The 27,449-nt window shown below is 52.9% G+C and overlaps 10 protein-coding genes across 10 annotated transcripts; 3 read left to right on the plus strand and 7 right to left on the minus strand.

Annotated features, from left to right (window-relative positions):
• Nucleotides 1-431: 431 nt before the first annotated feature.
• Nucleotides 432-2,792, minus strand: BKA58DRAFT_329143 (Chloroperoxidase). Its single transcript, XM_046168134.1, has 4 exons — nt 2,012-2,792; nt 1,806-1,955; nt 1,249-1,750; nt 432-1,189 (listed from the first exon to the last, which is right to left on the minus strand). The coding sequence occupies exons 1-4, from the start codon at nt 2,337-2,339 to the stop codon at nt 859-861; spliced, it is 1,311 nt and encodes a 436-aa protein (XP_046031324.1). The 5' UTR covers nt 2,340-2,792; the 3' UTR covers nt 432-858.
• An 808-nt stretch (nt 2,793-3,600) lies between these two features.
• Nucleotides 3,601-5,594, minus strand: BKA58DRAFT_19513 (uncharacterized protein). Its single transcript, XM_046165692.1, has 4 exons — nt 5,231-5,594; nt 5,036-5,174; nt 4,759-4,980; nt 3,601-4,710 (listed from the first exon to the last, which is right to left on the minus strand). The coding sequence occupies exons 1-4, from the start codon at nt 5,330-5,332 to the stop codon at nt 3,734-3,736; spliced, it is 1,440 nt and encodes a 479-aa protein (XP_046031325.1). The 5' UTR covers nt 5,333-5,594; the 3' UTR covers nt 3,601-3,733.
• A 1,191-nt stretch (nt 5,595-6,785) lies between these two features.
• Nucleotides 6,786-9,047, plus strand: BKA58DRAFT_19520 (uncharacterized protein). Its single transcript, XM_046165693.1, has 2 exons — nt 6,786-6,970; nt 7,021-9,047. Exons 1-2 carry the CDS (start codon nt 6,906-6,908, stop codon nt 9,002-9,004), a joined length of 2,049 nt encoding a protein of 682 aa, XP_046031326.1. The 5' UTR covers nt 6,786-6,905; the 3' UTR covers nt 9,005-9,047.
• Nucleotides 9,029-11,246, minus strand: BKA58DRAFT_351331 (aromatic amino acid aminotransferase 1). The gene is made up of 2 exons (XM_046168545.1): nt 10,797-11,246; nt 9,029-10,744 (listed from the first exon to the last, which is right to left on the minus strand). Exons 1-2 carry the CDS (start codon nt 10,945-10,947, stop codon nt 9,090-9,092), a joined length of 1,806 nt encoding a protein of 601 aa, XP_046031327.1. The 5' UTR covers nt 10,948-11,246; the 3' UTR covers nt 9,029-9,089.
• Nucleotides 11,247-11,653: 407 nt separating this feature from the next.
• On the plus strand, nt 11,654-13,549 carry BKA58DRAFT_303461 (uncharacterized protein; the record flags this gene model as incomplete). The annotated part of the gene is made up of 1 exon (XM_046166971.1): nt 11,654-13,549. One exon carries the CDS (start codon nt 11,654-11,656, stop codon nt 13,547-13,549), a length of 1,896 nt encoding a protein of 631 aa, XP_046031328.1.
• Nucleotides 13,550-14,773: 1,224 nt separating this feature from the next.
• BKA58DRAFT_306176 (NADP-dependent oxidoreductase domain-containing protein) lies at nt 14,774-15,733 on the plus strand (the record flags this gene model as incomplete). The annotated part of the gene is made up of 1 exon (XM_046167097.1): nt 14,774-15,733. The coding sequence occupies one exon, from the start codon at nt 14,774-14,776 to the stop codon at nt 15,731-15,733; it is 960 nt and encodes a 319-aa protein (XP_046031329.1).
• A 507-nt stretch (nt 15,734-16,240) lies between these two features.
• Nucleotides 16,241-19,383, minus strand: BKA58DRAFT_351340 (uncharacterized protein). The gene is made up of 2 exons (XM_046168546.1): nt 19,239-19,383; nt 16,241-19,162 (listed from the first exon to the last, which is right to left on the minus strand). The coding sequence occupies exon 2, from the start codon at nt 19,126-19,128 to the stop codon at nt 16,480-16,482; it is 2,649 nt and encodes an 882-aa protein (XP_046031330.1). The 5' UTR covers nt 19,129-19,162; nt 19,239-19,383; the 3' UTR covers nt 16,241-16,479.
• A 170-nt stretch (nt 19,384-19,553) lies between these two features.
• Nucleotides 19,554-21,144, minus strand: BKA58DRAFT_329161 (P-loop containing nucleoside triphosphate hydrolase protein). Its single transcript, XM_046168135.1, has 2 exons — nt 19,803-21,144; nt 19,554-19,749 (listed from the first exon to the last, which is right to left on the minus strand). The coding sequence occupies exon 1, from the start codon at nt 20,924-20,926 to the stop codon at nt 19,919-19,921; it is 1,008 nt and encodes a 335-aa protein (XP_046031331.1). The 5' UTR covers nt 20,927-21,144; the 3' UTR covers nt 19,554-19,749; nt 19,803-19,918.
• A 118-nt stretch (nt 21,145-21,262) lies between these two features.
• BKA58DRAFT_373342 (signal peptidase subunit-domain-containing protein) lies at nt 21,263-22,461 on the minus strand. Its single transcript, XM_046169212.1, has 2 exons — nt 22,121-22,461; nt 21,263-22,047 (listed from the first exon to the last, which is right to left on the minus strand). The coding sequence occupies exons 1-2, from the start codon at nt 22,335-22,337 to the stop codon at nt 21,491-21,493; spliced, it is 774 nt and encodes a 257-aa protein (XP_046031332.1). The 5' UTR covers nt 22,338-22,461; the 3' UTR covers nt 21,263-21,490.
• A 51-nt stretch (nt 22,462-22,512) lies between these two features.
• Nucleotides 22,513-27,376, minus strand: BKA58DRAFT_416420 (XRN 5'-3' exonuclease N-terminus-domain-containing protein). Its single transcript, XM_046172590.1, has 2 exons — nt 27,087-27,376; nt 22,513-27,039 (listed from the first exon to the last, which is right to left on the minus strand). Exons 1-2 carry the CDS (start codon nt 27,183-27,185, stop codon nt 22,825-22,827), a joined length of 4,314 nt encoding a protein of 1,437 aa, XP_046031333.1. The 5' UTR covers nt 27,186-27,376; the 3' UTR covers nt 22,513-22,824.
• Nucleotides 27,377-27,449: the final 73 nt, after the last annotated feature.

Here is a 27,449-nt window from a genome sequence, read left to right on the forward strand (position 1 = left end):
GATGGCTTCCTGGTATGTCAACGCGTTTTTCATGATTGTCCCGACTTCGGGCGTTTCATACTTATCACTCATATCTGGGGTGTTGGTATACTATAGCCGGCAGTTGGAGTTGAACCGAGGAAGCGACCTCGCGTTTGTTAGGTACCTAAATTGTTGTACGCAAGATAAATAAATCACTCCCGGAACGCAACTATGCACAGTACTGTTTAACGTTCCAAACATCGTGAACGATTACTACTATTTCGCGAAGGTAAAAACGAGACATTGTAAAAGTGCACAATCTCATTTGCATTCGCCGCGCTTCTGATGTGCACAAAGCCATTGTGAGCTCCCGAGGTCTCTAAGTTCCCTCAACGCCACCACCTCAACCTGATGGTAACGCATTGTAGAGCAGTCATCTGCTCCTTTGCAGCAAGGCACAGTGCGCATCTCTCCAAGATGTTCCGGCTTTTCATGTCTCCAAGAGATTGACTTTCACATGGAAGAGAGGCTAGTCCACATTCGGTCAGGCTTTAGCCAGCGCGACGCGAACGCGTCTTCCAACCACCTCACACTCTGCTCAGTCTTCTCCGTCATGATCTTAACGATCACCTAGGCATGTCCATGTTGGACCCAAGCAGCAGCCTCAATTTGCCCTCAAGCTACATGCAACTTGGACTGGCAAGCAAAAGCCGATATCGATCACAATGTTATGAAAACGATCTTCACTCAGCAAATCCTTGCTTTCATCTAAGCGCATTTGTCCACTGCGACACAAACACGCTTGCGCATTTCCAACGACGTTTCACGAGCTCAGCCCGTTAACAGGTTTTATTAACAAGAGAAAGAGAATATGATTATGTCACTACTGTGCTTGAACTAAAGGCTTGAACCGGCCTTGCGTGCGCCAGCAAATGTGTTCTGGATACCGTCCCATAGCGGCTCGCCACCCTCGGTCATATCCTTCCATGCTGGGCACGCGAGGCTCAACAGCGGCGACGCCAGGGTATCTGTCACCAAGCTGATCGGGACTTCGAGGGTCGACAGCAGCGGAGAAAGCGAGTTGGGCAGGAATGTCTTGAGCAATTCAAACACGAAGCACAGGAGATTGTTGTTCTCGAGCAAGGTGCCTGCGTTAAGCACGCCGCCAGTGACATTGTGGAGGTCGAGACCGGTGAAAGAGTTCACGGTGCCGGTGTTGCCGCCAATGCTACCAGAAGATGTCAGCCTATCACTCGGCATTGAAGGTGGGAGAGTTTGGATACGTACCTGCCAAGGACTGGGTGCTTCATCACCCATGAAATGATGTCCAAGTTCAGTGGAATGAGGCCGTACTCCACCGGCTTACGGTACCAGTTCTCGGGAATTGTCTCGTGGCCCTTACGATACTCCATGTTTCCGTTCGCACCCTCATACACGGCGAAGAACTTGCGGAAGATCTCTTGGGTAAGAACACCTTCGGGGTGCTCAGCTGTGTGGTTGGAGAGCAGGCGACCGAGGAAGAAGTAGCCAGCGTTACGGCTAACCATGCCAGTGACAGGCCCATAATAGAAGTTTGGGTTGTGGGCGACGCTATACTCCCAGCGACGGGCAGCTTGATCGGCCAGCAGGTCCATGGAGAGGACGCCGTTCTCATCAGCACGATCGTGGAAGTCGCGGAAAAGCGTCATATTCATTGTCCAAGCATCACCGGTCACATAAAGGTCATCGCGCGTAAGCGATGAGTCCGACTCGATCCAGTTGTGCGAACCTTGAAGACCTCGAGGGTTACCTGTGAGCGCGTAAGCATGATGCTGCCTGTAATACGCCGGAGGGATAGCTCTTACCAAGAAGACCAAGCAGATTTCCTAGGATGTTGTTTGTGCCAGCAGTTGGACCTCCGATAGAGAAACCAGGATCCAACGATAGTGGGTTTCCTGTCCAGACAGTACCCATGATACCGAGGACAAGAGCCAGCTCTGTGCCCATGCCCATCACTAGATACCACGCATGTTAGAATTGGCCAGTCTACTCCAAGACGCATCGGACGAACCTTGATTGATGGCCGCCACCACTTCCACGAAGCTGGTGACACCATCGCGAGAAATGTATCCATGGTTAGCCAGAGCATTGAGTCCAGGACACGGTCCGCGTTGGTCGTTCTTCTTGGGAGCCTGGAAGGCGTGTTTGCCGGTGATATCGATGGGTTTCTTTACGTCAACGAGAAGTCTCTTGGCATGTTTGTACTCCTCCACCGATCGAATAGCCGCATTCAGCTTTTCGGGTGTGAGGCCGTCGAGATGTCTATGATGAAGAGAAGGAAAGGCATTGGCAAAAATGTTGCCCGAAAGAAGGGTGAGAATGGGAACTGAGAACTTCATAGCGAGCGGAACGGTTCGAAAAGATACCTGTTAGACAAACAGCCAAAGAGAGACAAGGGAATGGTAATTAGATGTTGGTGTCTACGAGCATCATGTAAGCGTAAGCCACATGAAGATGAGCAGGCGGTGAGACGCGGACGAACTGCTGAATGCGGATATGGCATAGCTGAGCGTTCGATTGCTTCGGAAGCGTTCTGGCGAAGTGACAAGCTAACCACTTTGTTTGCCCAGGCAGAGAAGCAACGTCTATCATCATTAAACAATCCCAGGAGAATCGTGGGGAGGATCATGAACGACCGCGGCACGGTAAATGCCATCGAATTCTGACTCCACTTCTGCCAGGGACAGGACTGAAAGAGGGCTAGACGAGAAGATCCAACATAGTCGATTTGGGAACGTGAAAAGGAGTAAGGCTGACGATACCCGAAAGGTGGTCTGAAACAATTACACCCGATGCCCGGACTCGAAGGAAGAGGAAAGAACAGGCAGATCGCCAATAGTGGAGACGCAGTGCGAAGGTCCGATTAATTAAACGGCCCGTTCAACTGGGGCCAAGCTTATCTGTATCCAGAGAGCCGAAGGTTGTGAGTTTACCCCTGCGGTCCGCTCCGGATCCCTCAACGCTTCCAAGGTTAATGCTGTCGCCAACCGCGCTTTTGCACATAACATACATAACTTTTATAACTCACTTTTCTTACTCGCTCTTCTTGAAATATAGTAGCACAGTGCGACGGGTATGTAGACCTGAGAGGTCTTGGTGTAGATCCTTGAGGATGGACGGACGTACGTAATGTCGAAGGCCCACCTGACGCCTTCGAGAAGCACCGAAGCAAAGATGTCGGAAGAGATAAGTGGCGAAAATTTTGGCATTTTCAGTGGGACGCGCAGATGTTGAACGTCCCTTGGTACGAGTGGTCTTCGGGAAGGGTTGTCCTTGGCAGAATCCCTGTCGTGGTTGCATTGTGGGCCCTGAGCGGCTTAACGCTCCTTTCCCCGCGTCCTAGCTTCTGGACCCAGCGCGGCCTGCTGGCTTCACTCAGTGGACGATCTCACCTATTGCATCCACGCGCTACTGTCGTTCACGCCCGAGTTCGGCGCTTAGTATGAGTCCAGATCCAGCCTGTACTCTAGTCATGCCACATACTGACGTGACCACACGGTGACTAGAAGATAGTATCATGTGGCACGCGCAAGCACTATTTCCAAAGTGTTGAGAGAAGTGGGATACAGGACTGTAACGTGGGAGCGATGAGAAGGCTTGAAGTATGTAAAAGACATAGTACATTATACATTTCTCTGAAGATACGGTCTATAGGATATCCTTGGTTGTGACGCCTGTACTCCGTTTGTGTCCATGCTAAAGAAGCTGTAACACCAATATCGCCTGGAAAGGCTCATACATGTTCTTTTCCCATCGTGGGAGGCTTGTTCCAGTCTTTGGGGTTACCATCGTTGGCGTTCTCTGTAACCACCGAAGCATTCCTGTGGGTGACTTCCACTTCATGCGTTGCCACGATCCAACCCCTGGAGTCTCGTTCGGCGTCGCGTTTCGTCAACATGGCTCGATCGCTGTTATCGTCCATGTCGTCCAACGGAATGAAGTTATTCTCGTCCTTGGCTTTGGGTTTTATGGAGAGACGGACTGACTTCTCGGGGGCCGTAGAGCTGATCGTCGTGTTATTGGTACTGTTGAACTTTGAACCTTTCGTGGAAAGGGCTTTGCTTGCTCCGACTGTCGACTGTATCTTCGGCCAGAACTTGGCGATCAATAGCCGGTGAGCAGGCATGCATCCGCAGACGATCGAAACGTCGATTTCGATAAGACTCCATAGACCGGCGTCTACGTAGTCCCATGTGACATTTTGCGTATTCGAGAAGTGGATGAGGGATTCCAAGCGAATGACCGAGATGACAACGACGAAGATACCGACACCAAACATGGACATGACCATGACCTTCTTCTTGATACCCATGTTCAGCGCTGCTAAGTGTTTCATCGGGAGCGCCATCACAACAACGTCCAGGAAGATGTTGATAGCGGCCGCGATCCAGCCTTGGAGATGAATGTTGTTGCATGTGCCCTCGTGGAGTCCATCCCATTGATCCCAAGCCATGCTAATGGGCCGGCATTGCATCAGAGTGACGACGAAGAATACGATGGTGTAGACTCCACAGAGGGCCATGACGCTGTAAGTAAGGATTCGAAAGCTCTTGGCCGGAAAGACGCGAAGGTAGAAGAAGAGAATCGAGATCTTGGAGACGCCGAGGCCAGTCACGTAAAAGATCTCTCCCAGGAAGTAGTAGAACAGAACGTTTGTGATCTGGTCAGCTTTGAGTGTCCAGATATCTCGTCCCAGACCGTTTTTGACCACTACAATGTTGTAAGTAAATTGCCAAGAGTTTGTCGAAATCGTCTTACAGAAATGGGTAAAGACCGCGGGAGGTATAGCAATCAAAACAACAATGAACATCGTCAAATCGTCCCATGATACCTGTCGGCCTTTTTTGCCTATGCTAGCGGCCATCCTCAGTATGAAGGATAGTATAGCCACAACAGCTCCGGCGATGCCAATTGCCATGAAAGAGTCACCTTTGGTGCGAACAGGTACTCCGCAACCTGCTTCAGTGATATTCTTGGTCTCTGTTACTCATTAGTCTCCAAGTAAGCGGCCTATGAATTGGAAGGGTATACTCACGCATAAGCTCATATATCGTGCATGTCTTCTGCGAGCAGGCGGCTACCGCAAGATTGAGGGCAGTGTTGGTGCATAAGCACTGCGAGGTCAGGTCCGTGGCGCATGTCGACTTGGGAAGCTCTTCCATAAAACATGCCAGCTATACGAACATGTCAGACGTGAATTCGGTTCCGACTTTCTCAAAAGAAGACATACAGCGCACTTGGGCATATGTGCCGCCAGAGCCTCAAGCGGGTTCTGAGCATGAACGGCAGCCACGAAGGCCCCGAGAAAAGCTATCACAGTTCTTAACCGCATTGGGAAATCTCATGTGCAGGTGTCGTAAAAGAAAGTCAAAATGATAGAGTCGAGGAAAAGAAGATAGCGGGTGGCCTCGGACTGCGCTTCGTACGAAGGTTTGAAGGTAGTAGGTTATGTATTACAGTAAATACCAAGCAAACAATCTGCAGGGCGCTCGTGTGGACATGCGATAACACAGAACGTGCCCACTTGAGCGTTCTCACCCGGGCCAAGGGGAAATCATACCGAAATATGGATCGGTGGAGAGTTGGCAGGATAGGTTACGAAAGGCACCGAGAGGGGTGGAGACCAAGGGATTGCTCTGGAAATGCCGTATCGAGTCGCTGGGGAACTGCCTTTGCACACCCGGTCACGGAGCCAGGGTGTGTACATACCACGCACCTTCCCCCATTCCGACAAGCCCTTCAAGAGTTGTCTCTCGGCACAGTCGATGTCGTCGAGAATCCCTGGGGACGGCTCGCAGAATTACTAAGACATGCTACCGTACTTATGCAAGCGGGGGTGTTTTCAGCACACGTCGGATGCTTGTTGCGATGGACGTTGTTGGTGGTAGAGATCCTCTGGAGCTACAGGCGCTGACTCTTACTCGTTCAAAGACCCTTGAGTCCCACCCTGCCTGCCAAGTCGATTCTAGCACGTGCATAGTGGAGTCGTGCATGGATTACAATCGATGTAGGTACGTTACCATTCGAGGTGTCCTCTTTTGGCCGCGCTGGAGCCCTCGATTGACTTGGGTTCTGAAATTTGAGGTGGAGACTTTCGCGGCGTGGTTATCCGATGACGTTTGCGGCGTACGTTGGGCAGTCGCAACTACCGTGTATGGTAGCGACGAGGCGTGCCGCACGGCAGAGCATGTCCGGAAGGATGCCAAGATGCATATATTGATTGCAGCAGTGTCGACTATTACTAGATATCCAGTTTTTGAGCGAGATGCAAGCTAGAAGACGGCTACACTCTAACTTTGAACGTTGACTTGCAAAGTTCAGCCATCTCGCGGGAGTTTCCTTGCTTCATGGAGGTAAGTTTACGCCAGCCAGGTTCGGGCCGACTCCCAGTGCGCCCAGGGTGGAAGTTCGGTCTAGCTTCAAACAACGCCTCGTCTCCCCGCTCAATCTCTTGACCTGCAGCTAGGAGAATTTCTGTCCTTTGCTGACTCGAAAAGCCTCACATTCGTCACATTCGTCAGTGCGGGCGAGGATGGGGTCCGACATGGGAAGCCCTTCTACCATGCGCCTGGGATCCACTAGCGCACGGGTTGTACTACCATCCTCATGCGGTAAGAACAGGCAGACCTGTTGGGTGAGCATTAGCCGCAAGTCGCATTCGTGAAATGTCAAGGACCAAAGGGGCAGATGGTCGATGATCGTAATGTTCACCACGTGTACCGCGACTACCGGTGGCGCTTCGTGATGGTTGATCGAGGCTGTCCTGCATGCCAATATAAGCTCTCACAGGGAGGCCCTCGTCGCTTTCTCTCCACACTCGTTCTCACAACGACGTTGTATATCCAGTCTTTTGCTTCTTGTCCATTCTTTCTTGCAAGGTTATTACCACCTCTAATTCCATCAACATGATTGTCTTGAAGGCTCTGGCCGTCCTCTCTTTACTTACCAACTTCACTTCTGCACGCATCATGTATGTCATCACGTGCTCACCTCAATGATTGTGTGCTGACAGAATTGCAGCGACGGCGCCGAGCACACTCCTTACCGCGGCGAAAATGTAAAGCGTGCTGTGACCGCTACGAACACCACCACTCTTGAAGACTACGAGTATGTCGTTGTCGGATCTGGTGCCGGTGGTGCACCTCTCGCAGCCAGGCTAGCTCTTGCTGGCCACAAGGTCCTTCTCCTTGAAGCCGGCGATGACCAGACCAACACCACTCAGTACAACGTGCCCGTGTTGCACTCCGTTGCCGCTGAGTACGAGCCCATGCGATGGGACTACTTTGTAAAGCACTTCGACGACGAAGAAGAGCAGAGGAGGGACACCAAGCTCACATATGAGCTGAGTGACGGCACCCGCTACACTGGCCCCAGCCCTCCTGCCGGCGCCAAACCTCTCGGTGTTCTGTACCCGCGCGTTGGCTCGCTCGGAGGTTGCACTGTTCACAACGCCCTTATCACTGTATACCCATACGAGAGTGACTGGGAGTACCTCCAGACCATCACTGGCGATTCTTCTTGGGCACCGAGCAACATGCGCAAGTACTTCACCCGCTTGGAGAAGTCGCGCTACCTGCCAAACAGCGTTGTTGGACACGGATTCTCCGGATGGCTCGAGACCTCACTGACCGACCTCACGTTGATCGTTCAGGACCTCAAGGTCATCTCCCTCGTCCTGGCCGCTGCTACGGGTATGGGCAAGAACCTTCTTTCTTCGCTCATCACGACCGTTACTGGCCTCGGTCAGGTTCTGCTCCGCGACATCAACAACCCCGGCGCCAACCGCGATTCCGCCGAGGGCATGTGGCAAGTTCCTCTTGCCATGAAGATTCCTGAGTACAAGCGTGCTGGCCCCGTCGACTTCCTTCACCAAGTCATCAATGCGAAGAACCGGGACAGAAGCCGCAAGTACCATCTCGACATCCAGCTCAACACCCTCGTTACCAACGTCGACTTCAATCAGAACGGGACCACGCCCAAGGCTACTGGTGTCAGCTTCTTGACTGGAAAGTCTCTCTACGGCGCCGACCCGAGGCGCCAGTCCGGATCTGCTGCTGGCAAGGGAACAAAGGGATCCGTCACTGCTACTCGCGAGGTCATCCTGTCAGCTGGTGCTTTCAACACCCCTCAGATCCTGAAGCTTTCCGGCGTTGGTCCCAAGGAGGAACTCGAGCAATTCGGCATCAATGTCGTCAAGGACCTACCTGGTGTCGGCACCAACCTCCAGGACCGCTACGAAATCCCCGTCATCGGTCAAGCACCCAGCAAGATCTCTCTCCTCAACGGCTGCACTTTCCTTGAAGGCGACCACGACCCCTGCCTCGAGAAGTGGGAAACTGGCAAGCTTGGAATCGGAAAGGGTGTCTACGCCACCAACGGTATCGCGCTTGCCATTACCAAGAAGGCTAGCAACTCCCCCAACGGCAACGCTGATCTTTTCGTCGCTGGTTGGCCTGCGTACTTCAACGGATACTACCCCAACTTCTTTGCCAACGCCACCCTTGGCCGCGACGCCTGGACCTGGCTCACCCTCAAGGCCGAGTCTCGCAACAATGCTGGTACTGTCACCCTGCGTAGCGCTGATCCCCAGGACGTGCCTGAGATCCGCAAGCGCAACTTCGCTGTCGGCGGTGACGAGGATCTTGACGCCCTGGTCGAGGGAATGAAGTACGGTCGCGAGGTCTTCGAGGATCTCATTCCTCTTGACGGCAAGTTCAAGGAGGTTTGGCCCGGAAAGCAGGTTCAGACCGACGCGCAGTGGAAGGAGTTTGCCAAGTACGAGTCCTGGGGCCACCACGCTTCTTGCACTTGCCCCATTGGCGCCGACGATGATGAGAAGGCTGTTCTTGACGGCAACTTCAAGGTCCGCGGTGTCGAGGGTCTCCGTGTCGTCGATGCTTCCGCTTTCCCCAAGATTCCTGGCACTTACCTGGCTCTCCCCCTCTACATGTTGTCTGAGAAGGCATCCGACGTCATCATCGCGGACGCCAAGGTCTCCAAGTAAAAATAGCGGGTAACGGGAGTGCATAGCATGACTCCACCATCAAGTTTGGTTGTATATAGCGTTCTAATGTATATTTGAAAATCCGTTAACACATCCCGGTCAATACTGCCATACCAGCAACGTGATCCATGCCCGCTACCCCCTCATCTTCCAACAGTTTGTCAATCTTGCTCTTACTCTTAATCCTCCAGAATGCTTGCGCGCCATCTACAAACCTCTTGCTAATATCATCTACATCTTCCGCAGGGCATGCGGCGAAACACAACCGGAAGCAGTTGAAGCTGTCCATTGCCCTGATCTCCTCGTTGGCCGCGAACATTGCACCGGGAGCTACGAGACATAGGTAGGGCTTCGAGGTCCAGAAGACCCACAGAGCCTTGGAAAGGCGGGCACCAGGTACTTGCTTGGCGAGCGGATGGGATGCGAAGTCGAAGCGCACCCACACGAACATACCTCCCAGAGGTCGAACGAAAGAGTAGATCTGCGTCTTCTCAACCACAGCCCAGTCATCTTCTTCGTCAGCGACGTCGACGAGACTCCTTCGGCGCCCAGCTTTTACAGCCTCCTTTCCAGCGTCGAGTGTATCGCACATCTTCTGCATGCGACGCTCATAGTTGCCTCTGAGGCCTTCCAGCCAGCGCACCCATCCATCGACTTTCCAGCCACTGCCATCGGCTGCGCCACCCTTTCCAGGGTCATTTGATGATTGGGGACCCATGAGCAGTTCTGCCATCATGGACTGCACAAAACCTGAGGGCTGCTGGGTCGAAGTCTCGGTAATGCGGAGGAGACGTTCTACAAGTGCAGGCTGCGCGGTAATCCAACCAAGACGGCACCCGGGGGCTACCGTCTTGGAGAAGGTATCGAGACGAACGACGCGACCCTGGTAGTCTACGCTAAGGTACGAAGGGATCAGACTGTCGAGGAATTCGAAGCCGGAAGATTTGGTAGGCTTGGGAGGGACGCTGCTAGGCGACGAGGACGGGTACTGCAGGTACCAGTATGGGTCATCCTCGACGATGATGATGTCGTACTTGACGCAGAGAGCGTAAATCTCGGTTCTGCGCTGTACCGATAACGTGCCTGATGTAGGGTTCTGCCCAATGGTGACGGTGTACATGACATGTGGCCGGCGGCCCTTTGAGTAGTCCCAGTTCTCTAGAACATCCTGTAGACCTCCCTCTCCGTGCGCCATCATTCCCTCGTCATCGATGGCTACTGGCGCAATGTTGAAGCCTCGAGGCCTGGCGGTCTGGATGGCGTTCATGTAACAGTATGTCTCGCACAGCAGTCCCGGCCTCTCGTCGACAGGGTCATGTTCGGCTGACCACTCATTGCTGAGCGCTGTCAGCGTCTTGGAAAAGCCATCGGTGGAGCCGCAGGTCAAGATGATTTCTGGCCCGTTCTTGTATGGGACGAAAGGATGCAGGTTCTCCCTCGTGAACTGTCGGATGAACTGGTATAGTGCGGGGTATCCCAGAGCTTGACCGTATTGCAGCGCAGACTTCAGGTCGATCATGCGAAGGGGATCAGGGACATTGGAGTACTTGGGCACAACGAGGCGCGACGCCGGTGGTTCCTTCTCTCTACGCTCAGAGATAGCTGTCTTCGCGAGTTGAGCGGTCGGAGGATCGTCGGCGGGCGGATCGACGGGCTTGTTTGGCGTTGGCTGCCATCGGTTCGGCTGTGCGACTTTGGCCTCGAGCGTGTCGTATGGGAAGTAGTGATCGTTGGGTAGACCTGGACGAGTTCAGTAATCGGAGGCGAAACGGGTAGTCAGGTGTGCGCATACCTCCAGCTAATTGGGCAATCCCGGGAATCTGGAAATACTTGTAGAACTGCTTGACGGAAGAAGCTTCGCGCGCTCTCGTGCTGCGTGACAGGAAGTGGGTGAGATCTACTGGATCGGGGAAAGAGCTCGGGTCAGAGTTGTACGGCGCCATCGTGGCACTGCAGCGGTGTGCAGATAGAGTTTACGCGGACGCGTCAAATACAACTACTCTTACAAGATCGTCCAAAACAATGGCATCCAGAGAGGTGAAAGACGATGGGCAAATATGGAGTCGCTCCGTCGCCCGAGGCGAATGGTCCGAGGAACCGATAAGGCGCTGATTAGAAATGCCAGAACGGTGACCTCATCACCAAACGGGAAGCCGCATGAGCTGGCTAGGCCACGTTGAGCCATATGTGGGAGCTGCAGCTGAGAATAACCATCTCGAGCGACCTGGGATCAAAGTAGGCATGATAATTCCGGTTTTATCGCAGCGTGAACCTTCGCATGCTGCCATTGCCGCCGACACCCAAAGCTTTGGAAGCTTCCTACTCGAGGGCCGATCTTAGCGTCTCAGTGCCGTGAAGCCGGAACGTGGGCACTCCACAGGCCCGCATCATGCAGGTCCCGAAGCTCCCCAGAGCTCTTTCCTTGCCATGCCTTCGCCTTCGCCTTCGCTTGTATATCCTCACGTCCTTCCCCTCCTTCACCTCGTCCTGTACATGAGCGTCTTTTCAGTTTTTTTGCCAGCCGTCGCACATTTTCACGCGCATTCCTATCGATAAGCATCCGTTAAGCCTCGGTGCATCGTCATCCTCTCCACTGCCAAAGTGTCGTCTCCTACGAGATCCCGCCACGAGCTGGCATCCATCTACGATATGGAGCCACGGGAAAGCCTCGACGACGAGGGCGCGCCTCCGCAAGCCTACCGCGACGACGAGAACGCGTCCACACTTCCTGCCGAGTCAGCCGACGCCATTGCGACTCCCGAGACATCCGGCCAAGAGCACGACACCCCCCAAGAGCCCTATTACGCCAATAAGTACATCCCGCCGCGGTTACAACGTGTATGGAACAATGTTGTCATATGGGTCAAGGGTCCACAACCGCCCCGACCCTGGAAGATACACCCTTTCTTTCCCAAGATACAGACTGCGCCAATCCAGTTGCTGAACAACTACTTTCCTGAAAGAAGACAGAAGATTGCCCTGTTGGTCTTTTTCTACTTCTGCTGGATCCTGACCTTTGGCTTGGTCCTGCATCGTAGCGCGTTTGCAGCGGACATACCTGGATATGGCAGCCCCGTGCGGATACGGTGTACGGATCGCTTCTGGGACGATGGCAACGGCTGCGGGCTCAACGGCGATCTGTGCCGACCATTCGAAAATAGCACCATGCCGTTCCGCTGCCCGGCAAACTGTAAACGCGTGCAACTGCTCAATCCACATGCCGTTGGCGACAAGAACGTCAATTATCGTCCATTGGTCATCGGTGGACCCACGGACGAGGAGAACACGCTAGAGAACACATATTACCGCGCCGACTCCTTCATCTGCGGAGCGGCTATCCACGCTGGCTTCATCAATGACGCGTCAGGTGGTTGTGGAGTTGTTGCTCAGGTTGGCGAGAAGACCGAATACCGCAGTGTGAACAGGAAACATATCAAGAGCATTGGCTTTGACTCTTATTTCCCGCGGTCCTTCTCCTTCTTGCCCGGTACAGCAGCCAAATGCCGCGACTTGCGTTGGCCATTACTAGGCGTATCCCTCACCTTTACTATCCTGTTGTCTTTGTTTACTACCTCACCATCCGTCTTCTTTACCTCCATCTTCGTTGGTGTCTTCTTCCACGTTGCACTGGCATCAGATCCTCCCAACTTGACTGATTATTACTCCATCATCAGTATTGCTCTGTCACGCTTCCTTCCCGCGTCCTTTTGCATGTATGCTGTCTACCGATTTGCAGTGCGTCGCCAACTGCAAGGTCTTCACGCACAAGTAGAGAGAACCATCCTTTGGCTCGGAGGATGTTGGATTGGCGCCCTGAACAACTACACGTTCGACAAGATTCCCATTGAACGTCTTACACCCCACGATATCAAGAACCAGCCAGGCGCTATTCCTGCGCTTATCATTATTGTCCTCACCCTCTTCGTCATCGCTCTAGGACAAGCATGGTCATTCCGTGTCGAAGGTCGTCTACCGCGTTACCTTGCCCTGTATGGCACTCTGGTGGCTGGTATCCTCGCACTCGTCGCCATACCAAAGATGAACGTCCGCATTCACCACTACATCCTCGGCTTGCTCCTCGTACCTGGCACATCTATGCAAACACGTCCCTCGCTCCTTTTCCAAGGCATTTTGATCGGCCTCTTCATCAACGGGACCGCACGCTGGGGCTTTGCCAGCATCCTCGAGACACCCGGCGCACTTCGTGGTGACGCACCCATTGGCACCGTACTCCCACTTATTACTGCGCCAATCATACACAACAACTTGAACCTTCATCATCTTAGACCCAACATCACTTTCGATTGGCACTACCCATTCCCTGAGCCTTATGATGGAATGAGCGTTCTGGTCAATGATGTAGAAAGGTATCATGAATACGCTGACCGTATGGAGGAAAGCTGGACCTGGACTAGACATATGGAAGGCGTGAACGAATACTTTCGATTCGCTTACATAAGAGGTCGTGGAAGGGGGGATTACACGAAAGCAGGAGTTTGGAGAGCGGATGGCGGTTGGACGGACATGGCTCCCGGACCATCGTGACCCGTTTGCAAAGAACGTATCAGTCTTGATCAGCACCGCGTCGCATCGCATGATCTCTTTTTTTCTCACGAGCTTGCTACCCCAAGTAAGATGCATGAACAAAAAAGACTATGTGATGCGGTACGGTGCTGAAAGACAGCAGCTTATTGTAAGGCTAACAGACCACTCATCATTGCTTCGGCTCCACATCTATCTCGATGAACACATGCAACAAGACTTTCGTCTTTCTCTCAAACTTCCAGTAAACTTATACGACTTGTACGCACGTCTTGCAGGCTGCGCATCCGGTAAGGAGGGTATCAACCGCCAAAGACAACATGACCGAGCGGACGAGAACATCCGCACGATATATATGTCCGATCCGATCGGTAATCAGGTTACAAATTGATTTTGCAAGAAGTGAGACTAAGTTTCGGGGAAATGCGTGTTGGAAGTTCCACTTTCTGTAAGATTAGAATACACTGTTGAGATGGCGAGACAAGGCAACGGACACCTTCTAGGTCCTTCTGTGGTACCATGTCGCTCTGAATATTGAGTCTGATTATTTGTCTTGGTGTTTGCTATTCGTCCGCCGTTACGGACCACTCGACCCGTGCAGAAAGATACGTATCACTACTTGGCTCAGCTTGCGACCCACCCAAGGCTGCAGGTTTGTCTGTGTCCGAAGTGTAGGCAAGACCTCACATCGTCCCATCGCTTGTATGCAAATACGTGAACACGCTTTGCATTCGCTCAAAGCCTAGTTGAATTGCGCAATGAGCACGTGGTCGATGTAGGTGTCCGGCCGGGGGCCGTTACTGCCGTACGCACATGTATGGGAGTGGTTGAGCGGGGCCATTGTGCAATTCCTGCCGAGGAGGGGTAGTACTGCGGGAATGAGTGGGGCAATCCTTGCCAAGGATGTGCACTGTGATGGTGGCATCATCGGACGGCTGGTACCTGAGAGCATTTGTAATGTAGAGGCTGGTTCGTTCGCCGTTTTGGGAGAAAGACGCGAGCTGCTGCCTGCCAGATTGGGTATATAAGTCAATGAAAGAGGGGTGTTGGGAAAGAACCATCAACAGCTCAACCGCGGCTTCCTCCCCTGCATCATCGGTTATATCGTCAACATCATCGCTCGTGCTTTCCCCGCTATCAAATCTCCCACGCATTGAAGCTTTTGTCTGACTCCAAACTCACACACCCATCCTCGCGAAAGGGATTCCCAATCGATCAGCCATCATCATGGTCAAATCAGTCTTCGGAGGAGCTGCGCTCTCGGACTCTTCGTACTTCAAAACGCAAGAAGACCGTGCCAAACTCATCGATGTTCTACTCGCCAACGGCGTCAAGAACATTGATTCCGCCCGTCTGTATGCTGGATCCGAAGTCGCCATCGGCCAGCTCGAGAAGCGCAAGGACTTCGTCATCGATACCAAGCTCCCCGGCGGTTTTGGTACGCCAGGTGAACTCAAAAAGGACAATGTGATCAAGTACTGCCAGGAATCTATCGAGCGTGCCAAGATCGACCAATTCGACATCTTCTATCTCCATGCTCCAGACCCAACCGTTCCCTTTGAGGAGACCCTGGAGGGCATCAACGAGGTGTACAAGAAGGGCATCTTCCGCCGTTTTGGCCTCAGCAACTTCTCGGCCGAACAAGTTCAGCAAGTCTACGACATTGCGAAGGCCAAGGGCTACCCACTTCCACAGGTCTACCAGGGTAATTACAACCCCGTTGCCCGACACTTGGAGACTCAACTTTTCCCCACCCTCCGCAAGCTCGGTATGCACTTTTACGCATACTCACCCCTCGCTGGTGGCTTCCTTGTAAAGACAGCGGCAGATCTCGATGCAGGCGCCGGACGCTTCAACGAGCAAGCCATGGGCAACATGTACGGAAAGCTCTACGACAACGAGACCATGCGCAAGGCGCTCATCAAGTGGAACGAAATTGCCGAGAAAGAGGGCGTTACCAAGGCGGAGCTCGCATACCGCTGGGTGGCCTACCACAGCGCGCTTGAGGGAGACGAAGATGGTGTCATCTTCGGTGCTAGCAAGATTGCTCAGGCTGAGCAGACTGCGCAGAGCTTGAAGAAGGGCAAGCTTAGCGATGAGGCGGTCAAGGGTATTGAGCAGATTTGGGAGAGCGTCAAGGAGGTTGCTCCTGTTGATAACTACCACAGTTATGCTAAGAAGTTGTAGATGGCGACACGATATATTCGAAATTTATATAATGTCATAATGAAACATGGACATACTCTACCTGCATCTCATTGTCCTAGCCCATAAAAGGTCTACCCGCAATACCATATGATGCCCTACGCGCACCATTCAGTGCCGTGCTTCCGAAGATCCTCTTAGCCCGTCTTCTGCTTCACAGCTGTATCGGATGTGAGTGACTCCTGCAGAGGCTTGGAAATCCATCCGTATTTCTACAGCGCGAGGAGCAAATATAGGTTATTTACTTATGCGGACAATATCACACGTCAAGGAGACGAGCACAGCGTGCTGGAGGCTGTAGTTGCGAATTTCCAAAGGATACTTTGATCTCGAGAGAGCTTTCTGAAGGCTTTGTATAGCCAGCAAAGTGAGCCATTTGGCGAGGGAATGAGCACAGAGCGGGGGTAAGCAAACGAAGAAGTCACTCTAGCTCTTGTCTAGACTATGGGAAAGATCATATACCTTCCTCCAGCTTATAATTTCTCATCTGCCTGCCATCAATAAGTAAAGTATGGGTCACTAGGATATGTATGTTGAAGGAAACGTCTATGAAGTTTGAGTCATGGAAAGAATGAGAAGCCAAAACCCATGAACGAATGCATCATCTAGTACAAATCGTGAAAGCTCGCAAATGAGACTTGTGATCTCCGTATCTAACTCCCCGTTTTCTCTTCACCCCAAGCGCTGAAAGCATCGATGGCAGCCCACCAATCCCTCGGCCAAATCGCTCACTTCTTTATAACGGTAAGAGCCGGCTCCCTAACCTTGGCCTTACTCTTCTTCTTGACCTCGGCCGCGGGCGTGATCTTCGCCCTCTTCCTAGGCTGCACCTCATTTGGCTTTGCCACGGTACCCCTCTTGGTTCCCTTACCCTTACCCTTCACAGCTGCAGCAGCCTCAGTCGCCGCAGTCTTCGCCTGAGGCCCCCTCTTAGTTCCCTTATCAGCCCTCACCTTCTTGGCCTTAGGTTCTGGCTTCAGCAGTCCATGTTGCTTGATGTAATATATCACATCAAGCGCCACGTCGCAGAACTCCTGTGTACCCCGAATTAGCTGTAGCGGCTTCTTCTTGCTCTCTATTCCGGCTCGGTATCGGTCCACGACAGCGAAGAAGATCTCGTTGGTATCGGCATCGACGGCGTCGCGCATGCGCTCGTAATCTTCTTCGCCGCGGTTGTGATCTTGGTGGAAGTGACCGCGTCCCATGCCGAGCTCGTCGCCGATTTCGAACTGAACGTATGCTTCTATGACCATAAGAGTGATGGTATGGAAGTTCAGAAGAGCGACGGCAGGCTCTGGGTCTGGTGACGACATGGCTTGCTGACCAGGGATGAAGACATCGATCAGTAAGCGGGCTTCTTCGTCTGCGTGGTCGGGAGAGAGGAGAACTTCTTCGCGGACCATCCCTGGAAGGGAAACCTTTGCGCTAGGAATCTCCTCGCCTTTCGCGAGAGGCTGGCGTTGCAATTCATATCGGGGAAGCGTCCAATCAATCTGTTCGACGTTGTTGGAAGAAGGTGCTGCGTTCTCAGTGGGCGCGGGAGAGGGTGAAGCAGGCTGAGGAAGAGGGCGTGGCATGCGCACTACCTTCTGGTCGACAACAGGTCCAGTGGTTTTGGGCTTGGAATTGCTCGCGACGAACTCGACGTCGGAGTCGTGATCCTGGCTAGTCACTGATGGGTGGTGCTCTACCCGCGTCCGAAGCGGCTCATCATCATCGGAAGCATTGCCTTCATTGCCACAGTCGTGTTCACTGGGGACTTGCTCTCGTGCCTTCCCTGTAACTTGAGACGTACATCGTCCTGGTATCCAATTGTTCGAGTTGGGCGATGGTGTGGGTCTAGCCGTAAGTGAGCGAAATTCACTGGATCCGTAGGGCGTGAAAGGCAGAGACGAAGACACCAAGTCCGAGCTATTCTGTCCGTAGTTCATCTGCTGATATCCGCCCTGGGGCGCGCGTTCATAACTCATCGGGCCAGTGAGGAACGAAGGTACAGCAGCTAGCTGGCCATGATGATGGGTAGAATCGTGAGGTACCTGTCGAGTCGATCGCTGGCGCTCCGCTTGCATCTTCTTGACTTGATCCAACTGTCTCTGCTTCTCCTTAACCAGGGCCTGAAGCTCTTGTTGGCGATTGAAGCCAGATTCAAGATCGCGTTGGCGGTTTTCATCAGCGAGTTGTTGCGATCCATGCCGATCTGAACAGGTTTGGTATTGCGAAATGTTCTTCAAAATGGCAGCCGGATTCAGTGCACGTGCACCTCCATAAGAGGGTGAGCTAGACTTGATGAAGCGGACTGGATCCGTAAAAACGTGGTGACGTTGACTCCAAGGCACCTGAGTTTCAGCTTCGCCAGTCAGAAAAGCTAGAGATTCTTGATAAATTGGGTCATCCGGCCGCATCCGTGTCTTTCCGTATGTGAACTCAGACAACACGGCTTGGTGGTCGATCGGTTGATGATGTTGGTGTTGTCGGGATCCGCTGGCTACGTCCGCCTCGGCTTGGTTCGTGGCGTTAGAGGCCCACTCGTCTACATCGAAGGAGTAGGCCATGTTGGCGTCGGCGTCAAACGAGAAATCGTTACCATATGCGCTCGATGGGCCGTTTGCGCTCTGTTGATAGCCGCCGTTGACGTCATCGACGTCGTGCACATCAACGGCCGCAGCCCTCTCCAAGTTCTCGGGTTCAGATGTAGCAGCTTGGATAACGACATCATCCGAGGACTTGCCAGGAATGTCATCTTCGATCGAGACCTGTATTGTCTCGTCGCCAAGTTGACCATCAATGCTCACAACCTCCCTAGCCAGATCCTGGCTTCGATCCTTGACACTTTGCTGTGCATAGTGCTCAGGCTCGTCCTTGACCATGATGACCTTACCTGAACTTTCTGTAGGCTCATTCAGGGGCTTCACGGCTGAATCTTGATCATCGCTGTGTTTCTCGATCTTGACTTTTGGAGAGGCTTCATGATCTTCGACTTCTTTTTTGGCGATGGTAGTTTCGGTGAAGGGCTTGGATGTTCTGTCCGAAGTTGCGCGCAAGTCCGGGGAAGTAGAAGAGACATTGCTGATGTTTCGGTGACCTTGCGGAGAAGTCACGGGAATCTTGGTACTGTACTTCAGCTTTACCATGAACTGCGCTTTCGCGCTTGATTTCAGCTCTTCTTCAGACGTTAGACTCTCGTAACCGTTGACTGCGATAGGAGCGAAGTCACCTTTCGGGAGTTGGTCTACGCCGTTGCCCGGTCCTTGACGCAATTTGGTCTCAGGACTCTTCATCTGATCCTGTGTTTCAACTGGTGTCGAAATTGTCCGATGCGGAGTGCCCGCGGTAGGATGAGGGTCTGGCGGTGTGGTGTGAAAGCTCGCGGCGTCCATAGTGTTGGCAATCTTGCGGCCTGCGAGGTCAGTACTGCGAAAGTCTGATAAGCGTCTTGTGCTGGAAGCTGTATCTGTCGAGCAATCTCAGGGTCGCGATGGTTACTTACCAGGCGTTTTTCTGTGTTTGTAATACGTTAAAAAAGTTGGTGGGTGTAGTAGGTAGGACAAAAGACTGTAGGACCTTTTGCGTGGGCAGTAGCGGCTTTATATGGAGCCCGCAACACAGTTGGCCGATAATTAATTACGTTGAACTTTACCTGAGAGCATAATTAAGCGCTCTCTCACCCATAGGCTCGTAGCTGCGCGTTTGCTTGTGCGGGCAAAGAGCCAAAGGTACCAATGAGACGTGGGACGTGGAGTACGAGATGAATCCTGACGACGGCGACTATAGCCTGGCGAGTCACAAGGGCAGACTTCCAATGTCAATGAGCAATAATTCCTTTGTCTGCAAGATACTATGCGCCTGATTCGCTGTAATGGGACGTATTCACGGGTATCCGAGCGGGAGTACTTGAGTCACCTGAGCTGGGATGACGACATAGCAGCGCACTATCATAACGATGTGTAAGAGTGAAGAAAATCCAATGATGGCGAAATACGGAAAGTGGATGTTGAGGACTATGAGAAGGTCAGCATCCCTTGAACTTCCTCCAGTGGGGGCCAAGACTCACCAGCACGGCATGATCATAGAGATATGGAGGGGTATCTATTCTTCTCTATATCTTCGATCATATCTCTTTCGTCGCTCCGCCATGCCTGCCATTGAAGTTCGACCACTTCCGCATACCTATACGATCCTTCCAATATCCCCCTTCAACCTCGTCACAAACTCGTCGAATAGCGGCGCCAACGAACAGTCCCGGTACTTATCCACAAAAAGCCCTCCCTTGTCTTTCAGCGCTGCGACCTCTTCAGTATCCAGCTCTTTGCCCTGTATGACAGTACCCTTAGGATAGACGGGCCTCGTCCCACTCTCGACCAATTCTACGAACGCTGGATCGATGGGTACAGAACCAAGGAATGGTACTTCGAACTCAGTCGCCATGACTGCTCCACCACCCTTGCTGAACACATTTGTACATTCCGAACAGTTGGGGCATACGAATCCTGCCATGTTCTCGACCACACCTAGTACCCTAATTCCAGTCTTCTTGCAGAAATTCAGCTCTTTCTTCACGTCGCTAACGCTGATAGCTTGTGGGGTTGTGACTACTACAGCGCCGGCCAAGAACGGGACATGTGGATTGAGGGCAGGAGATGGCGTGGTGTTCTTCAAGAGGGTTTCGAGTAGTGAAATATGTTCGTCGGAGGTACCAGGTGGTGTATCGATGAGCAGGTAATCGAGTGGTGGCCAGAGGACGTCGGTCAGAAATTGGCGCACCATGGCGGTCTTCTTCGGACCACGCCAGATTACAGCGTCGGAGCGCGATGCCAGAATGAAGCCCAGAGACATGCATGATAACGATCCAATCTTTTGGCCATCTGCAGCCGCCGCCCCTGCCTCTTTCTGATCTGTTGTACTCGCATCCTCTCCTCCGTCTTTCTGGTGTGCAGCCAACGTTTGCTCACCATGCACATCAACCGGTATCCACCCACCAGGTGCCTGCCTTACTTTTGCATCTTCAATACCGAAGAAGCGCGGTATACTCGGGCCCGTCAAGTCTATATCCAAAACACCGACCGAATGTCCTTGTAGCGATAGTGTGAGGGCGAGTTGCGTAGTCACGCTCGATTTCCCGACTCCGCCTTTGCCGGAAAGGACGAGGACGATATTGCGGATGTTTTCGAGAGGCATCGCGAACACGGAGGCTCTGACGGCCTGGGTATGTGTGAACGGTGGGGTCGGTGGGGTTTACGTTAACGGATGTTGATGGGAAGTAGTCCGTTATGCGGGCTGGTATACGAGCTGAAATCTCCTAGATTATCGTTCTAATCTGGAGCGTCGTCGGATGGGCGGGAGGAAGGGTGATGTAGATGGTGTCGCGGATGGCGCATGATGTGAGGTGATTGAGGGTTGTGGAGCGCGCTTTGAAATCCGACGACCTGAAAGTGGCGGTTTGCGGCGAGATCGGAGGTCCGACCTTGACCCGAGCATGTCTACCAACACATTATCTCCCATCAACTCTAAAAGATATCATATCGTAGTTATCCTAATAAATGACACAACTGGTCGTTTTCACTAAACTCTTGTATTGAGATCACGGCAACACATGAACGTATGCAACTGTACCAGCATCAGTATACGTTCCTCGAAGCGCATTTCATTATGATCAAGCCCAAAAAGTCATTCCGTATTTGGTATCAAATATAATCTCCTTTTCCAATCCCCATTTTGACAGGTATCTTACTCGCCGTCTCTCTAAACAGCAGCCTTCTTCAGCGGCACCTCCTCACCAACAACCAGTCTGTAGCCCTCAGCACCCTTCTCAGTCTCCAAGTCCTTTGGTGTCGCTGCCTTGGCGCCCACCTCCGGGAAGCTAAATGCCTTGCTCCTGCCTCCCTCCAGACCCTTCCACACACCGACCGTGTTCCAGTTGGTCCATGTCAGCGCTCCCACCCAGGGCTGCACGTTCCACCCCAGCTCCAATGTAACATCCGTCCTGTTTCCTAGCTTGCCGGTGATGTCGGTAATCTTGTATTTGGGTTTCTGGTTATCGAGGTGGAGTTCACCGACGGGGTACGGCGACGCGGTCTTCTGCTTGGATGCAGCGCGTTTCTTGGCAGATTGCTTGGGCAGCTTGGATTTGGGGTCGGGGTGGATGAAGTGGTTTTGGTTCCAGGGCGCGGACTTTGAGGCGACGATGGCATCCCAGATGATGGCTTCTGAGGGAGGTTCGGAGGCACGGGTGGAGGGGTAGACGGCCTTGAGGTAGACGAAGACTTGCTTCGTGTTCCAGTTGAAGAGGGAGCTTAGATCTGCAGGGAAGCATCAGCCGTGGTGTCTGAAAGTCTGACCGCAGCGTAATTGCGACTTGAGTGAGAGACATACCAGCGTCAAGATCGAACTTGACATGCGCATACTCCTCCCGTTTGGGTGAGTAGTAGTGCGGCCGTCCTCTTACTACCTGTACATTGCGCAGCGATATACTGGCCGTCGGGTTCTGCGGCGAGACGAAGCTACTCAGCGCGATGATACTCGCGACCGTGAAAGCGACGGTGGTAAAGAAGCCAAAGACATTCTGGAGACGCACAAGCGTCGAATGCATTGTGAATATGTGAGGTGAGCGCAGAGCTCAGTCTATGAACCTCTGTCGGCCACGAGAGGGAGAGAAGACTGTTGAAGGTGGGCGTGGAGATGTATCCTTGGGTGGTCCTAACACGTATCTGGACTCTTGCGCGGAGGTCGGAGCTCAGCCCTATGAGACCAGGGTTCACCTATTTCACGCTAGTACATCACCGTCTCACCATCTCATGTCAGAAGAGTGTACATTGTCAAAAGTACACATGTTCGAGTGAGCTTAGTTTTATTGATGCTGCTACCGACGACTCAATACGGGTATCAAGCTGTACCACTCCTATCATCCACCGTTATTTCCCCGAGTCCTTGAACTCTTTCCGTGACATGTACGCGCATCGTCTATGCATTCCTCCCAGATATGTTCACGCTGAGCGCCGCAACGCCACGCTAACTTGCTTTTTTTTGGAACACTCAAACAATACCCAACAGACGTTGAAATGATCGAGAAGAAGACTCTACTGTGCAGCAGGTTGCGCGCCGCCTCTTGGGCCTCCACGCCCACGGAATCCGCCACGACCGCGGCCTCGTCCTCTACCACCACGTCCCCCATCTAGATTGGCCGGCGGTGGCACGTTCGAGTAGTTCCGCGGCTGAAAGTTTGGGTTGTTAGGGACAACTCCCTCCGCGGGGTCAGTGTTGTCGATAACAGTGAAGCCACCACGGCCCTTGTGGCCTCCTCGTCCACGGGGAACGAAGTCTGCTGAGCCACCTCGGAGGTTACCGCGAGCGTTGCCGCCGTTTGGAGCTTGGTTCTGGTTCTGAGCAGGTTGGCCGTTTGCTTGTCCACCACGGGGTGCGAATCCGCCACGGCCACCACGAGGTGGCCCGCCATGGATCGGGAGGGTCTGCTGCTGTCCTTGAGGTTGCTGTGGTCCTGGGCTTTGGCGTGGTGCGAAGCCTCCACCCCGTCCGTTCGCGCCTCCGAATGCTCCTCGGTATGACCCACGGAGAGGTGCTGGCGCACTCGCTGGAACGAGCTGAGGACCCCCAGGGGCACCGAAGCGAGGCATGTTGTACGATGAAGGTACTTGTTGTGGGCGCTTCGCGGCAGCAGCACTGGAATAGTGGACGACCTGCTGATCCGTCATGTTAAGAACTGCAGTTGCCGGAACAGTGGATCCTCTGAATGGCGAACAGCGGTCTCCGAGCGATGTACCGCTCATGAACGTGGCATCGAACACAACATCGAGCAGCAAAACACGTGCGGTGCGGGTCTTGCCAACCACGGTACCTGACGATCCAATCGGTACCCTTCCAGAGTCTTGAACATAGACGATGCGATCGCCAATGCTAAAGTTCTGGTGTCCGAGACGCTGCTCCGCATCAGACGGCTTCAGCAAGGCAACACGTGGCACCTTGGCGACGGTCTTGGGCTCCACTTCTTGTGTAAGTGGGAAGTTGGCATCAGCCGCTTGCTCGATGAGCTTGACTGTATCAGAGTCGAGCTGCTCAGCGTCCAAGGGTACTTTCTCAAAGTTCTTGGTCTGAACACTCTTCAACCAGGCTCCAATCTCCTTGACCTTCTGCTTTGCGACCTCGGGAGGATAAAAGTCGGTGTCCTCCCATCCATCACCGGTCGGGTTATTGATAATGGCGGCAACAAACTCTGGGAACTTGATCATGTACTGCGCCAAAAGGTCCATCGCTTTCTGGCTGTATTCCCATCCGTTGGCCGACTTACGAGAGTAGCCCAACACCTTGAGCTTTTTCGCCTCAAACTTGAGGTTCAATCCAAGGTTGAGCTTGAGACCACTTGAGTTGACGTTGAAAGAAGACGTGAGCTTGGACAATGCAAGCGGCGGCATGTTCAATTGCCTTGCCACAACATAAGACGGAACATACGGTGTTGACCTTTCAGCCTTGCTGACAACTTCACGTCCAAAATGCGGCTCTTGCTTCTTGAGCTTAGCGACCATGATTGTAGCCTTGTTGTCGGCATGGCTGACGACTTGTAAAGGACGGCCATAGGCGTAGTCTCCGAGATAGAATGCGCGTGCTCCTTCGGGGAATTCCTCCTCAATGGGAAGTGCCTCTTTCTCCAGGAAGCGAGGGTCTGCGCTGAAGACGTCGTCTACGACTGTCTGGGTCGCGTATTCCACTTGCAGCCCAGCAACCTCGCCGTACTCCTTAATGGTGGCTCCTTCGTCAGTCTTCCTAAGTCCCTTAAGCATCTCTACATGCACGAGGGACTCAATCTCTCCGACGTTGATACCGAGGCGCTTGCTGTACTGGTTTTCGATGCGGTTGGCCGTCTTCTTCCAGTTGGAGATCTCCTGTGGTCCATGAGGAATAGCAACAGGTGCAGGAGACGGGCCATCCTCGGGCAAAACGTAGTCGAACAACTCGTCCGATACTTTGACCACTTTCGCTTCATGTAAGAAAGGGTAACCAACATGAACCGCCTTGCCCAGCTTCGCCTGCGCGTGCGAGACAGACTGTCGTGGCTCCGTATCAAGGAGTGTAATAACCATGCTTTCGTTCCGGCTATCCTGTTGGAACACATTGACACCTGCAAACTCAAGCTTGCCATGGAACGGCAAAGTCTTCAAACTGGGAAAGCCAGCCAATGCCTCGGCTCCCAGCTTGACACCGTCCATGAGACCGATGAAGTACTCCAGTCCTTCCATGGTCGGCAGGTCGAATATGTTCTCGATGCACTTGCAGTGGGGAAGGTCCGGGAAAACGCCTGGCAGAGATGACTGGTAGACAAAGTCCAGATCTTTGGCGTATGTGAATTTGAGAGAAACACCGAATGAATTACGCATCTTTTCATCTGGCGTCAAGTCATTCTCCTTGGTGGCCATGGCCTTAAGCAAACGGTCCTCTTGGATGAACGGAATCTTGACAACAGCCTCCCAGTCCTGCTTCTTTCCATTCATATCGAGAGTAAAGTCTCGGGGATAGAAGTCGATGATGGGAGAGTCCTCGTTTGTCATGAGAGGATGATAGGCTTTCGGTACGATACTCTTACTGCGGTCGGGCAGTACACCCATCAACTGCTGGAAAGGCTTGAACGGCTGTCCAAGCTTGAAGTTGATGTCTGCCTTCAGACCCCGCTTGACGTCAGAAATCATGGGCGAGTAGTGGTAGCCATAGTACCATGGCCATGAAGCTACTCCGCGGTAGTAGTAGAAGAGAACCCATTGCAATCCTTGCACGTAGTTCTCCGTGAGTTTGCGAAGCTCCTCCTCGTTATTGCGATCCCAATCGAACTTGCTCTTATAGTAGTCGTTCTTCCATGCGTCGAACTTCTCATCGTATTTCTTTTGCATTTCCGTTTGGGCGTCTTCGGGTGAGATGTCGACCACCTTGGCCTGCTCGTACTTTTGCACAACGCGTACAATAGCTTTCGTGGATTCGTCGTCCATCTCGTCCTCTTCGTCCGAATCACCCTCGACCAGCTTAGGTGGCGCGGTAATCTGAATATGGCGATCGCCGTCGTCGTTTTGTACAGTTTTCCATGGGAGATGCAGTTTGTCGGCAAGTTCTTGAACAAACTTTCGGTCCTCTGCACGAAGAGACACGGGAAGATCCAGCGGGGCTGGCTCCTTCTTCTCCAAGTAATCACCCAGCCAACTCTTGACCTTGGAGAACAGAGCCTGCTGTTGGGTAGTCATGACAATTGTGCCTCGCTTCGCAGTCTTCACCATTACGTCTTCCTTTCCAAGTTTCTTTCCCTTGAACCAGGCAGCGTCGGCGTTTTCAGATTCGAAATGACGGTATTCAATGTTTGAGAGTTCATCCAACAAGATAGCCAAGCGCTCCATATTGATGACACCCTCCTCGTTAATGTATCCTTTACCCTTGGGTAGGACAGTCTTGTAGACGTTGAACATGAGGGCCAAGGCGCCCTCGTTGATATGCAAATGTGGAAGATTGGGAAGGAAATCGTTACCGACAAAGAAAGCCATAAGAATGAAATCGTCAATAACACGCTCCATGTCGAACGGAAAGCTGAGAGCTCCGGGCTCTTCCAGTTCCTGGAACTCCAGCTCCAGGTATTCTCGAACAATGCTGAGATGCATGAGGTAGAAGTTCTGGTGTTCCAACTCCTTGGACTTGGTTTGGCTTTGGCGACCAAATGTCACCTCCTCACGCAGCAAACTGAAGTGGGGATCGTGACTGAGCAGACCCAGCATGATCAAGTCGGCATCAAGGCCGTATAAGCAGTGGCGGCGGTTCGGGTCGTAGCCCGGCTGTGCCTTGGCCTGACGGATGTACTCCATGACCTTATGCTCTCCCTCTCCGGGGACCTCGTGACCGGACAGTACGACTTCCACGCCCTGCCAATCTATGTCCTCGGAGACTTTCTTGTTGATGAAATACTTGAGCTGCTGCGTAAGCTTCGCCATAAAGGCAGTGCCTGGCGTAATGCAGTTGCTGTCGAACGCTTCCTCCGTCGGCATCTCTACGCCTTCGCGGATAGCCTTCTCCCGAGCCTTCTCAGTATCGAGAGCGGTTCGGAAACGTCGTGCACGCTGCTGGTTCATCTTGGCGCGCGGGGCGACGCCATCGATGGCCATGAAGAAGAGCTGCTTGGGCTTGATCTTGCCAAACAAGTGCTCGATGTAGTTGAAGATGGAGATGAACATCTGATCTTCGGACTTGCGCGCCGTGACGCTGTCGGAATCGTTGTGGGTGCAATTGTGAATAATACCGTTCATGTCAAGCTGTTGCTGTTAGCTAGGCGCATCAATTGCGACACACGGGTACCTACGTAGAGACAGTCGAATTCGGGAATGCGGTTTTCGGCAATGAGCTGCGAAATACCGGGATACCTTTCGGACATCCATCGAAAGAACTTGGGGACACCCATGACTGCTACTGTCTAAGAACAGCTGAAGATGGATATGGTGGTGAGGCGGCGACGCAACTTGTGTGTACAAGTGGCGGGGTGAGAGTCGCAAAGTGGGCGACTGGGGGGAAGATGATAATAGAGAGAAGCGCGCAAAGGCGCTGTGGGTGGGAGGGCGAGAGAGAGTATGGGGTGGTGGTTCTCGACGCTGGGGTCTTCAAAGAGTCGGAGTCTTGCTCATACACGCAATGGATATGCTGGCGGCGACTGCCAAGCAGGTGGGGC

The sequence above is a fragment of the Alternaria rosae genome, assembly GCF_020736505.1.
Source record: "Alternaria rosae strain MPI-PUGE-AT-0040 chromosome Unknown BKA58scaffold_1, whole genome shotgun sequence".
NCBI classification, from domain to species: Eukaryota; Fungi; Ascomycota; class Dothideomycetes; order Pleosporales; family Pleosporaceae; genus Alternaria; species Alternaria rosae.